The 12,395-nt window shown below is 46.2% G+C and overlaps 1 protein-coding gene across 1 annotated transcript; it reads right to left on the reverse strand.

Annotated features, from left to right (window-relative positions):
* Positions 1 to 4,276: 4,276 nt before the first annotated feature.
* Positions 4,277 to 5,455, reverse strand: LOC115564792 (metaxin-2). The gene has a single exon (XM_030389493.2). The coding sequence runs from the start codon at positions 5,355 to 5,357 to the stop codon at positions 4,494 to 4,496; it is 864 nt and encodes a 287-aa protein (XP_030245353.1). The 5' UTR covers positions 5,358 to 5,455; the 3' UTR covers positions 4,277 to 4,493.
* Positions 5,456 to 12,395: the final 6,940 nt, after the last annotated feature.

The raw sequence follows: 12,395 nt of genomic DNA on the forward strand, positions 1-12,395 counted from the left end.
ACCCTCTCACCGTTTCTCACACACCTTCTTTCTGTCACTCTCTCTTTCGCTCTCTCTTTGTCTGTCTCTCTTTCGCCCTCTCATTCCTCTCTGGCTTTTTCGCTCCCTCTGTCTTACTTTCTCTCTCTCTCTCTCTCTCTTTGTCTGTCTCTCTTTCGCCCTCTCATTCCTCTCTGGCTTTTTCGCTCCCTCTGTCTTACTCTCTCTCTCTCTCTCTCTCACTGTTCCTCATTCTCTCTTTCCCTCTCTGTCTCTCTCTTTCTCTCTCTCTCTCACTACCTCTCTCACACATTCTATCTGTCTCTCTCTTTCCCTCTCTGTCTCTCTCTTTCCCTCTCTTTCTCTCTCTCTCTCTCTCTGTGCCCTGCTTCTGTTACCTTCTCATAGTCTCTCCTTCTCTTTCATTGCTCATGCTCATTCTCATGGTAGTAATCATGAAATATCTAATTTAATTATTGATTTCTCATTACAAATTATTTTGCAATACTTCAATTTATTGAGGTAGGTTTTATTGAAATTTGCCTTTCGCATGTATCAAGGACCTCAAGGATCTTAGCTTGAAATCAATTTGCCTTACTCGTTGTCTCAGTTTACGGATTAATTAATGCGCATTTAGTTTGAATGCGTTTCAAGCCAAGCGAATGCTCATTTACGGCGATGCCAGGTTGATGCCACAATTCAATGCTGAGCGCTGAGCGTAGGCTTAGTACGCACACACAAGAGAGTGAGAAAGAGGTGGGGGAGGGGGGAGGGAGAGGGAGCGAGTGTGGAAGGGAGTGAGAAAAGAGGTAAAGCTAAGCAGTCGAACAGCTGACTGATTTCACAGTCTCAATAGCATTACATATGGAGAGTGGAGGGGAGGGAAGTGGAGTGGAGTGGAGGGAGTTGACTCCGAGGCGAGGGGTTTCTGGCTTGGTTGGATCTATACTAAGCACTTCACGCAAAACTTGGCACAAGTCGAAAACTTTTCATATAAATTACAACAATGCAATTTGATTTAAGCCAGCCAGTCCGCACGGGTAGGCGGTGGGTAAGGGGGCGTGGCACTTAAGTAGCTGAGTGTGCGCATGTGTGTGTGTGTGTGAGCTTAATATTTATTTAAAAGTCTGCACACCTTTTGCCACAAATTCCCACTCAAAGAGCACTAGAAAGAGAGAGAGAGAGAAAGGGAGTGATTGAGAGGGAGAGAGAGAGCGAGGCATGCTGATAATTTGAATGAAGAAATTTACATGATTTCCTTAACAATCAAAATGTATTTCATTGTCTGGCACAGAGGCTGTCGGATTAGCAGGGGCGGGGGCGGGGACGAGGGTGGGGGTGGGGGCGTCTTGTCAAGTGGATTGTGTGTGCTATTTGCTGGCATATTAGTGGGGCTCGAGCCATACAATTGAGTTGTTCAATGACACGCCAAAAATGCGTGAGCTCCTGACTCCGAGAGCCTCAAAAATATTGCCTAATCACTGCTCGGGGAGCTGGGAATTTGGAGCTGAGGCTGAGGCTGTAGCTGTAGCTGGGCGTGGGCAAGGACAGGATGTACGTGTGAGTTGGCGGCCATGTGGTTTGGGTGGTGCGGCGGTGAAAGTGGCCGCAAGTAAAAGTTTTTGCCCCGTCCATTTGGTCAATTTGGGCCAAAAGAAAATTTGTAGGCTATAGAAAGTTTTCAGAGCGAGGCGAGCTGGCGGGCCTGGAGAGATTTGAGTCTATCTCTTGTTTAGTTGCCAGAGGCGGCATTTGGGCGTGGCATGTGGCAAAGTTTTACGTGTGCACGCGCCCCAAAAATAAACAGCAACAATGGCAAGTGGCAGCGGTTAAGTTGACAGGACAACAGCAGCATGCCAGAGGAGTGAGAGTGAGAGAGAGAGAGAGAGAGAAAGTGCCAGGCAGAGGCTGAGACAGAGACAGAGAGCAGCTGAGGGCTGCGAGGCGTGGCAGGCTAGCTTGATATAGCTGGTGAGATAAAGCGTTGAAAACTTGAAGCCAGCGGCTGTTGGTCCAACAACAACAACAACAACCAGCTCAACAACAACAACAAGAAGAAGCGCACGCACTCCAGAGCAGAGAAAACAAAATATACTGTGAGCTCACAAAATGAAAACAAATTGTGCACTGCGGCTGATTCCCACATTAGGGGTAGTCCATATTAAATAAGTTCAACGCAAGATTTCCTCGAGTTCAAGCTGCGAATAGCGAATTTGTATGCAAGCATTTTCACTTTAAATTCAAACAGAAAACGCCGAGGCGGACGTCAAGTGAAAGCCGCAACAATAGCAAATCCCTAGTGGAATAATAATAATAATATAATCAAAATAATAATTACAAATTTTCTATTAGAAAATGCTTTCTGGGAATACGAATTTGAGGTCTATAACTTCAAATCTTGAATTAAATACCTTCAGCAAGCTTTTTTTAGAAATTAGTTCATTTACTTTTAATGGTAACTTTGGCTTTGCTTAACGCAGTTACTAAAATTAGTTTAATAACTATTGATTAATCATTTAAGACTTTTGCTAGTGTTCTAAAAGCTGCTACTAGAACTCTCTCTCTCTCTCTCAACTTAAACTTAGCTCTAGCTGGCTAAGCCAAAAACTCTCTTAAAGCTCACTTTAAACTGTCCCTAGGCTAATGTAGAACCCACTTGTCTTTAGCGTTTCTGAACTTGGCTTAAAGCGTCTGAAACTCGCTTAAGCATCAAAGCTAAAAGCTCGATCGAAGCAGCCTATTCGAGCTTCCTCTCAATACTCAATGCGAAGCTTTCGTCAAAGTTACTTAAAGCTGTTATCGAGCCGGCTTAAACTTAGCTTAAGGCTTAAGCTCTTCTTTCAAATCTGGGAAAAATGTCCCTCAGCTCTCCTAAGGCTTAAAGCTTCAATTCTGTTTGATCTTGAAGAGCTTAAGCGCATATTAAAGCTCTCTTCATTCACTTAAAGCTTGTTATGAAGATCCCTTAAACTTATCTAATCCTCGGCAAAGCTCAAGCTAAATATAACGAAAGCTTTCTTGCAAATCTACTTGACTCCATTAAAAGCTCTATTGATCACAGTTTGTCTTGTTGGCAAAGCTCACTCAAAGCTTATGTCGTGCTCACTTAAAGCTCTATTCTGTCTTTTCCTGCTAAAATCACTTTAAGATTTGTATTTTAGGCTTCATTTACTTGCAAAACGCTCGTCGAACACACAAAACTCTCATTAATATTCGCTCGTCAAGCTTTTCGCAGCAACTCTCGAGTGCCCCCAGTGGATGTGTGCTGCCCGCATATATGGTAGCTGAGCCAAAATTGAAATATTAAGCCATACAAATCAGGCAACTTGCAGCAGCAGCAGGAGCAGCAGCAGGAGCAGGAGCAGGAGTGGAAGCGAAAAGAAGCAGCGAAAAATCATTCGACACGCGCGGCATTTATCAGCGCCAGCGGGCGAGGCGGAAACGGAAACGGAAATAGAGCAAAGGGCTGCGCCAAGGGGGACGCATGCAGGCACGTATAAAGCTAAGCGGGAACATTGAAGCGGGACTGGGGCTGGGACTGGGGAGACGCGCTTATTGACGTTGAGCAACGCTTATTGGCGTACTTAATCCTTTTGGCAAATTCCAATAAATTACCAGAACAGGACAGGACACGACGAGCCAAGGCCAAAAGTCAGAGGAAGACAGTGAAGACTCGCAGGCGCTGCGGGGCCAGCAGAGCGGAGGATGAGCACGAAAAAACAAGAGCAACAGTAAAGAAAAAACAAAAACAAAAAGGAAAAAAAAAAGAAAGAAAGACAAACATCAATAGGCCATGATGAGTTTCTGATTGCAAAGCAAAAGGCAGCACAGCAGCCCCAAAGGTCGAACGGACGCTAGCTAAAGCTCGCTGGATGGGGTTGCCCCAATGGATGGTAGAGGGAGATGTAGGGGGGCGAGGGCGGGTGCTGGCTGAGAAGGATGACGGTCGTGTCACATGGCTTGGCTTGGCTGCCTTTGGGGCAAGTCATAAAATTGAACAGACATTTTATGTGAGGCGGGCCAAGTGGGCTGACTGGGGGAGGGGGCTTGGTCTGGCACGGTTGGGTGGGCGTGCTTCTGGCTTGGCTACAAAGTTAAATTGAAAGCCCAAATCCTTGCCAGACTCACAACTGGATAGGCAGCCAGCTCGCTTTGCGTACTTTGTCTTATCTCTTTGACTGTCCATAAACCAGGCGCCCCTACAGCCACCTCCCGCCCTCCCTCTCCATACACCCCATGCTCGACGCTCGACGCACCTCACACATTTTGTTTTGTTTTTTTGGTTTGCTTTCTCCGCTTTTATTGTAAATGTTTTGCATATTTTTGATTGTGCTCGAAGCACCCCAGCTCCATAATAAAAACAAAAAGTAACAGTAATAAGTGCAAAAGTTGGCCCTAGCCGACTGAGCCCGCACTCTGCCCACACTCATGGACGGCCCACATCGTGCTGTCTGTTACTGGAGTAACAGTTGCGTTCACTTGAAGAATTTTTAAAGGGTATTTCGTAGTCGCTGCTAGTCCAGGCCGCCCAGCTGCTTGTCCTGGTGGTAGACATGATCGATGCCACGGCTGTGGGCAACGAGACGCGGATAGGCGCGCACCGTGTCGCCCAGCATGGGGCTGGCCAGCTGGCTGCTCAGAATGGAGGCCACATGCCCGAACACGAGGGCATCCAGCTCGCACGGCTGCTGGCCATAGAGATAGTTGGCGCTGAGCTTGCTGTTGGACTCGCGCGCCTCCAGCTTGTCGCTGAGCAGCTGGCAGCACTGCTGCAGCTGAGCCTGGACGTCGCGCGTGTTCAACTTGTCCCACTGGTAGACGCGCAGGAGGCGCAGCGCCTCGGCGCACTTCTCGCGCCGCCGAATGCTGCTCAGCGGCCAGGGATGGGCGGAGCCGATGCGCGGCTGGGTGTGCTCCACATAGATGGGCGACTCCTTGTAGCACTGATGCAGCTCGGCCAGGGTGAATGTGTTCTCCACGTAGGCCACCTCGGCGCGCATATCCTCGCGCTCCTCGAAGCCCAGCCAGGAGCTGACCGCGTTCTCCAGCTGCGTGCACTCCACGTGCCCCACAATCGGCTCGAACTCGGCGAACAGACGGCGCCCGAGTCGCAGCAGCGGCAGCTTGGTCAGCCGCCCGCCCGTCGACATGAACTCCGCGTTGTCGCACTGGCGCTCCGTGTACGGCAGCCGGCACATGCGCAAGTAGCTCTTCACGGCCAGGCAGCTGGCCTGCTCCGGCAGCAGCAGCTGCAGCTCCTCCAGCGGCTGGTAGAGGCACACCTCCTTTGGCCAGGGCAGACTTTCGCCGGGCAGCACCGCCAGCTGCGCATCGTTGGCCTGCAGCAAAGCGCTGGCCACTCCCGTTTCGCTCTCCATGGCAGCGTCTAGTCGAAATTTGGCTCTGGTCGAAACGGTGTTGCCTCTACTTGCGTGTGTTTTTGAAAATGTGCTCGAACAATTTAGCAAACAGAGTGAGTTTCAGTGCAGTGAAGCTGCCGCAAACGAAATCGAATGTTCGAGCAAACCAATTTGACAGATGCCAGCCAAGGCCTGCTGCGGTTCGAAAACGAGTTGGCAGTGCCAAGGCAGGCACTGCCATATTGATAATAATAATATTAATAATAATAATATTAATGATAAGAGTAATAGTGGTAGTTATGAATATGATTTATTGCAAGTCGATTTGGCTATGCTGTTCCATTAACAGGTAGCTCTCTTTGCCACAGCTTTATCGATACTGTTATCGGCAACCCTAAACGAACTGTTTGTTGATCGATAACCTCAATCAGCTATGCCATTCATCAAATTTCTTTCAATTGACTGCAAGACTGACGCAACTCGTGCGAAATGCTCATTAATTGACGGCAATTATTTTCTCTAAGACAACGTCTACATTGTTAGCGGAGGCTAGCAAAGCAATTAGCTGATTCTCGTCCACAAGCAAGCCCTGACTGGAGCTCTGCAGGCACCGCTAAGCTGACACTCAACTGATTTGATATTTATTGTGAAATTTTAGAGTTAGATCAAAAGCAAAATATAATAGCTTTCACTGTAATTTGTTAAATTCAGGTTCGGTCAGTCTATGTCAGGCATACAGCATCATGTAAAGGCAACACCGGCTCTACACAAATATGCAGAGCAGCTCGCTGAATCAATGAGAGTTTCCCAGAACTAGCAGCTCCATTGGCTATAAATAAATAACAGGCTGGTCCAAATGTCTTTGTCAGATATTTACATGCTCTAGGCTCACTAGGTTCACTAGGCCCACTAGGCCCTCTCCAGGCCTCTTTGCTGCCAACTAGCGAACCCTTGGGCTGGCTCTCTCCCATTCAAGTGAATGCCATTCAAGTTTAATTTATTTTTAAAAATTCCTGCTCCTGCCAGCCCCTGCCCCGCTCTTTGCGTTGTCTTTCATGTCCTCCATCAATGCTGCAATTAGACATTTCGTGTGCCAACTTTGTTTTGAATTATCGATAAGATGCCAATGGACTTTCTGGCTGCCAATGAAAGTGTCGCGCGACCAAGGCTCAGGCAGAGACAAAGGCAGAGCAGGATGCCTCAAGGTCAATAGTGAATGTGCTCTCGGGCGAGCCGGGCTACAATTAGCCGTCCAGTTGGAGCTGGGCCTGAGTCCGCTGGCAATTAGAAGGCAACTCGGCTGAGGCGCGACTGTCAACGCCTTTGCGTTGCATGCCTCGAGTGAATTGCTTTCGATGGTCGTCGTCGCAGCGCTGTCAACGGGTGAGAGTGGGTGGGGTGGGTGCGATGAGGGGATGTGTGTGTGCTTGCTGGTGAAAATTTCCTGCTCCAATTGAGCAATTAATCATTAAAGGCGCCACCTGCCGGCGCTTGTGCGCAACTTTTGCCTAAAAGGTTTACCAGAATCGAGCTACCTCCCTCTCTCTCTCTCCCTCCCTCTCTCTCTCGCTCGCGCTCTGCGCCTGAAGATGATAAATTACACAAGCGAGAACATTATGTAATTTCCAAGCCACCCGTCGAGTGTTTTGGCACAATGGGTCTCGTCTCGCGCGTGTGTGTGTGTGTGTATGAGATGCAAGTTTTCCACTTCCTGTTTGGCGGTTTTGACAGCCCCACTTTCAAGGATCATCTGTTTGCGTTTGTCGAAGGAGGAGCGATGGCGCATTGGGTGAACTTTAAGTTCGAACGCTTCTCATGCATTTCAACTGCTTCGACTGACATTGATGAACCCAAAGCGACGTACCCCAAAGAACTGCTGCTGCAACTGCAGCTAAGGCAGAAATTGACATGGCACCCCAAGTCATCGAGTCACCCAAGTCAGTTTATGGAACTCCCAAAAGTTCTCGAGCTCAACTCAACTTTACCTGGAAGTCTTGCAAATGGTATATAGCCAAAGTCTCTTCTGCTCCGAATATAGGCCACGACCGTCCCAGGGCAAAACTGTTTGAGTTAGTTAATCTTTGGATAAACAATTGCCAAAGGAATACATCTGCAAGGGCAGAGCCATATTTCTTTGCCGTTGCCACCTCACTACCTCATCGTTCGGCCACAATGCTTAAGTAACAAGTTTTCATAATATTCAGCATGGCTTAGCGCTCTTAACTGTGGGAGAACTGATTACGGCTCCTTAGGGTAGGCCATATATCATCGCCAGTTGGCTTATTATTTCGCTTTGTACCTAATTTAATGTTCAATTAGGACTTGTGTAGTCGCATTGCACGGTGCAGGCGGACGGGATGGATGGCCAGCTGTCGGGGGCGCGGCGGTGCCCCTTTTGTCTTTGTGTCACTTTGATTGATTCGACGACAAAGGCGGAGCTGAGAGGCGGAGGCTGAGACCCTCGACGGGTTAGGGCTCTGTTATCCGGCTGCCTTGACTTTGCATAGACTTTTTCCTGGGCTGTTGAGCATTGACAAAGTTCATTGTGTTGGGGCAAATTAATTAAGCAGCCGCTGGAGCCACTTGGCACCACACACACACACACACACGCACACGCACAGTGGGATAAATGTGTGAAAGGGGAATGTGAATGTAATTGTGAATGAGAATGCGAATGCGAATGTGAATGTGTATGGGAATGTGAATGGGAATGGCAATGTGCGTAGCAATGGCAATGTTCGCTGAGCAGGTGGCGTCGCCGTGGTGGGTGGGGGTGGCCCGGTTGAGACGTCGTTTGCACAAAGCCAACAAAAGGCAACAATTCTTAGCCACTAATAAAGAATAATATGACTGCCATAAAACTCAATTTATTACCAAAATGTCGACAAGCAGCGCAGCCGGAATGCGTGTGTGTGTGTGTGTGAGTGTGTGTGAAAGAATTACGACCCTGCCAGTCGGGCACCAGGGCACGCTGTCAAGGAGGCGCTCCAAGGGAACGATAGGGAGCTGCTCCTCGCCTCACAAATACAACCAAAATTTCATGCTGCCATTTCGTTTGGCCAATTCCTATTCCAAGTTTCAGCTGCCATTTTAATTCAAAGTCCCCCTTTTTATTTGCATTTCGTTCGAGTCGGTCGAGTCGCATCGGGCGGCTACATCTGCATCTGCTAATATCTACCCTAACATTCGATGGGCGTACCCCAACACAAAACGCATCACAATGCCATCAAATTCAGTCTGCCAAAATGCATTACACTTAACTAGTTTTCCTCGATACGATATAGCGTCCGAGTTCCATTGAAAGAGGAGTGAACTATGGTAAGGTTCGTCCAGTGAGTCGTAGCTTTAAAATCATTGTAAGTTTTCAATGATTGAGCATAGTTTCAAGTTGAAATATCCCGTTCTACATCAACCATCAATCAGTAATCCTTAAGCTCATCCTTAAACCAACCATCAATCAGTAATCCTTAAAATATATCATATAATCTATGCTATCCTCACCCTTCAATCATCAGCCAACATTTATCAATCAATAATACTCAATCATCAATCGTTAACAGTCACTCATCATATATCCATTTTATCCAATACTCATTTTACGCCCTGAAAGATCATCATGAACTTCAGATCATCAATCATTTGCCATCAATCGTCTATGCTCTAGTAACAAACATTAAGCAAGTATTTTCATTCATCAAGGTATTTTAATCAAAAATTCTCAACCTGTAATCATCAATTCTATATTTTTGGTCATCAACCATCAACCCTAAACTTCAATCATCAATCATAAGTCTAGTTATTATTCCTTCACCATTCATTATCTAATATATTCAATCATCAATCTGAATTTTAGTTAAGCCATCAATCTGAATGATCCACTATCAATCATCATCAATCTTCAGTCATAAATAGTCCGCCGTCAGTAAAAAGTCTTCGATTATAATAAAGCCTTCAAGTACAATTGTTCCCACAATCAACTTGATTTTCCTTTGCTTCTGCATTCGTACAATTGATTGACTGATTGAGAGTATTTATTAGTTGCTGTGATTCAATCCTCTGGCTCTGGTTCTGGTCCATTGAGTTTTATTTCCTTGCCGACTTTTCATCTTTGTTTTGCAATTTCATTTGCCATTTAGCTTCTTGTTGTCTAGCGCTCGGGCGATTTGTTGCTTTTGTGGCCCATTGCCCACTGTCCGCTGTCCGCTGTCCGCTGTGCGCTGTCCCATGGCCCGCTTGGCCCCATCTGCCCCCCCGTGTGGCTCCATTCAGTTTGTTGGCCAGCTGTTGGGCGCATTTGCTGGCCGCTTTGTGGCCACATTTTGGCCGCTTTGGCACTGGCGAACGGTAAACGTAGAACGGTCAATGCTGAACGGTGAACGGTGAACGGTCCCAAATACCCCTAAATAACTGTTTTGGGAGCTAATACCCAATTTCAAATAGTCTGTAGCAGTTGCATCTGCTGTGCGGCATGGCTGCAGCTAGACAAAGACGATTCACACAAAATGTGATTTATGTTCGGGTGGAAAGAAGGGCATTGCCTCGCATGGCGACTCCTCTTTAATCCGTTTCATTTGGAGCTGAACGTTAAATGGAAATGGAGGGCCACAAAGCTCCTCAAAGTCTATGCAACTCTTCCAGTGTATTGATAATCTGTCGATGTACTTGAGCTATGTTTGATTATGCATTTGCAGGGAATATGAAAGGAATACTCAAAAGGGTATATAGAGATTTTAGAGTGAGGCCAAGAAGGGGTAGAGAGAGAGAGACAGAGAGAGAGAGAGAAAGAGAGAGAGAGAGAGAGAGAGAGAGAGAGTGAGAGTGAGAGAGTGAGAACAAATCGTATATATCTGAAAGAATCGTAGATATTTTGTAATCATAATCAAGTCAAGTTAATCAAGTTAAAAACGTTTGAGAGAGGAAATGTAAAGCTATGAATACGGATAAAAGGGAAAGCACTTAGGGATAAATAAGTGCAAAGGTTAAAAGCGGGAGAGTTGAAAGTGGAGAGGAAAAGGGAACGTAAAAGTGAAAAGAACGTAACTAATTGAAAAAAAAAGTTAAAAGAGTACTAGTAGAAGGTAAATAAAGACAATTTAGGCTAGATAAGATCAAAACTGAAAATGAAAGTGTGTATATATAAATTAGAAAAAAGAATGAAGGGATAGTCAGTGATACGTTAAAATACTTTGAAAGTGAGTAAGAGAGAATAAAAGAAATAGAGAGAGAGAAAGAGAGAGAGAGAGAAGAAGTGATGGAAAAAATCTCAGCAAATACACGAAGACAGAAGATATGTTAAATGGAATGTAAAATTTTAAAGATATATAAAATAAATAAAAAAAAATGCATATAGCTATCAATAAAAGAAAAGCAAGAGAAAGAAAGTATAAAAGGGAAAGTGAAGAGACGAGCTAAAGCTAACTGAAGAGTAAAAAGGAAGTGATTGAAGAGACTATAAAAGAGACACACCTGAAGGCAAATAGCAACAGAATTTTTTAGATCAAAATATGAAAGTTCGAAGTGGAAGGGTATGAATACTAGCAATAGATAATTAAAATCAGAAAGATTCTAATTCAGACATGGAATGAAAAAGTTCCATAATATAAGTTTCATACGGCAGACCTATTTGATAGAGCTTGGCATTAATATGAAACTAAAACTAATTAGAAATAATATAAAAGTAAAGCAAACTTACAAATTTAGCACTGGCAACTGGGGACTTGGACTCATACTGCAGACTGAGATGACTTTATGGCAACTAAATCAACTTCTGCCCTTCAAAGGGTCTCTCTGGCTTAGCTTTGCCTATTAGGTGAATGCAAATATGCATAGAGAGAGTGCCTGAAATAAAGGCAGAGCGAATGCTACAAAGGACAGATATAGATAAACATCAAGATAGAGCAGAGAGCAGACAGCGACAGACATGTTCAGTCAGCAGGCAGCAGCCAGAAGCCATCGCAATTCTCAGCAATTTGCACATCATATTGTTAGCTAAACATATTCCAAGTCAAGTGCTTGGCTATGAGGACAAATCTTTGGTGGCGCGGAATGATAATTGTTAATTTGCGGACGCGCTAAAGGGAGGGGGGGAGGGGGGGGGGGGTACATTCCCCAAGAGTTGAGCGATATTTGCCTGAGGTTTTCGTCAGCTGTTTCGAGGTTGTCAAGGGTCTTGTCAAACTTGTCGCAACATTGTCGTTGTTGTTGTTGTAGTCGTTGTTGTTGTTGTTGTTGGATGTTGTTATTGTTGTCACTGCAAATTATGGCGGCCTCAATGCGTAAATGATGCTTAATTAACATTCACAAAGTTGGCAACGCCAACAGAGCCAACAGGAATGCCCTCCCTCTCTCTGGCTCTCCCCCTTCCTCTCTCTCTATCTGTGTGGGTGTGTGAGGATGTGGAGACTACGCGATTCACCTGCTAAGCAAAGGCCGCAGCTAGACGCGCAAATATGTGCGTTTATGTCGGGAAGACGGGCGAGAGCGAGAGCTCTGAGCGCCACGAACAGCAAAAAGGGGCCACGTCAAGGCACATTACGGGCAAGCAAAGGCGACAGCCGCAAAATATGTAACGTAGCTCCATCAAGACTAAAAGCAAAAGGCATAAGAACGAGAATGACGAGACTGTGGCTGTGGCTGAGGCTGAGGCTGACAGCTGCTGCTGGCCAGGATAACAGCAATAACAGGAACGGCACTTCAAGCACGACGGCCTGGGCAGTTCAAGGCCAGGCTCAACTCGTTTTGTGCTGCCTTAATTAAGCTATAAGCCAAAGCTGAAGCCAAAGCTGAAGCTGAAGCTGAAGCCGAAGCCGAAGCCGAAGCCAACGCGAAAGCCAAACCCAAAAAGCATTCACTGGCAGCAGGCGCAGATAACAGCTAATGAAAATCACTTGGCACAATGTGCCCAAAGCAGCAAGATGGTGGGTGGCTGGCTGGCTGGGTGGTTGAGTGGTTGGGTGGTTGGGTGGCTGGCCAGTTGGGTTCAGAGGACACGCTCCTAATACAATTAGAAGCGCTTAAGCTAAGTGCTGCGAACGCCTTCAAGCAGTTGAAGCTGGT

This window comes from Drosophila navojoa, chromosome X (assembly GCF_054131105.1).
Source record: "Drosophila navojoa isolate 15081-1374.11 chromosome X, UAZ_NAV_1.0, whole genome shotgun sequence".
NCBI classification, from domain to species: Eukaryota; Metazoa; Arthropoda; class Insecta; order Diptera; family Drosophilidae; genus Drosophila; species Drosophila navojoa.

What these genes read in the sequence shown, in the direction of transcription:
- LOC115564792 (XM_030389493.2), bottom strand. Translation starts at nt 5,357, where the DNA reads ATGGAGAGCGAAACGGGAGTGGCCAGCGCTTTGCTGCAGGCCAACGAT.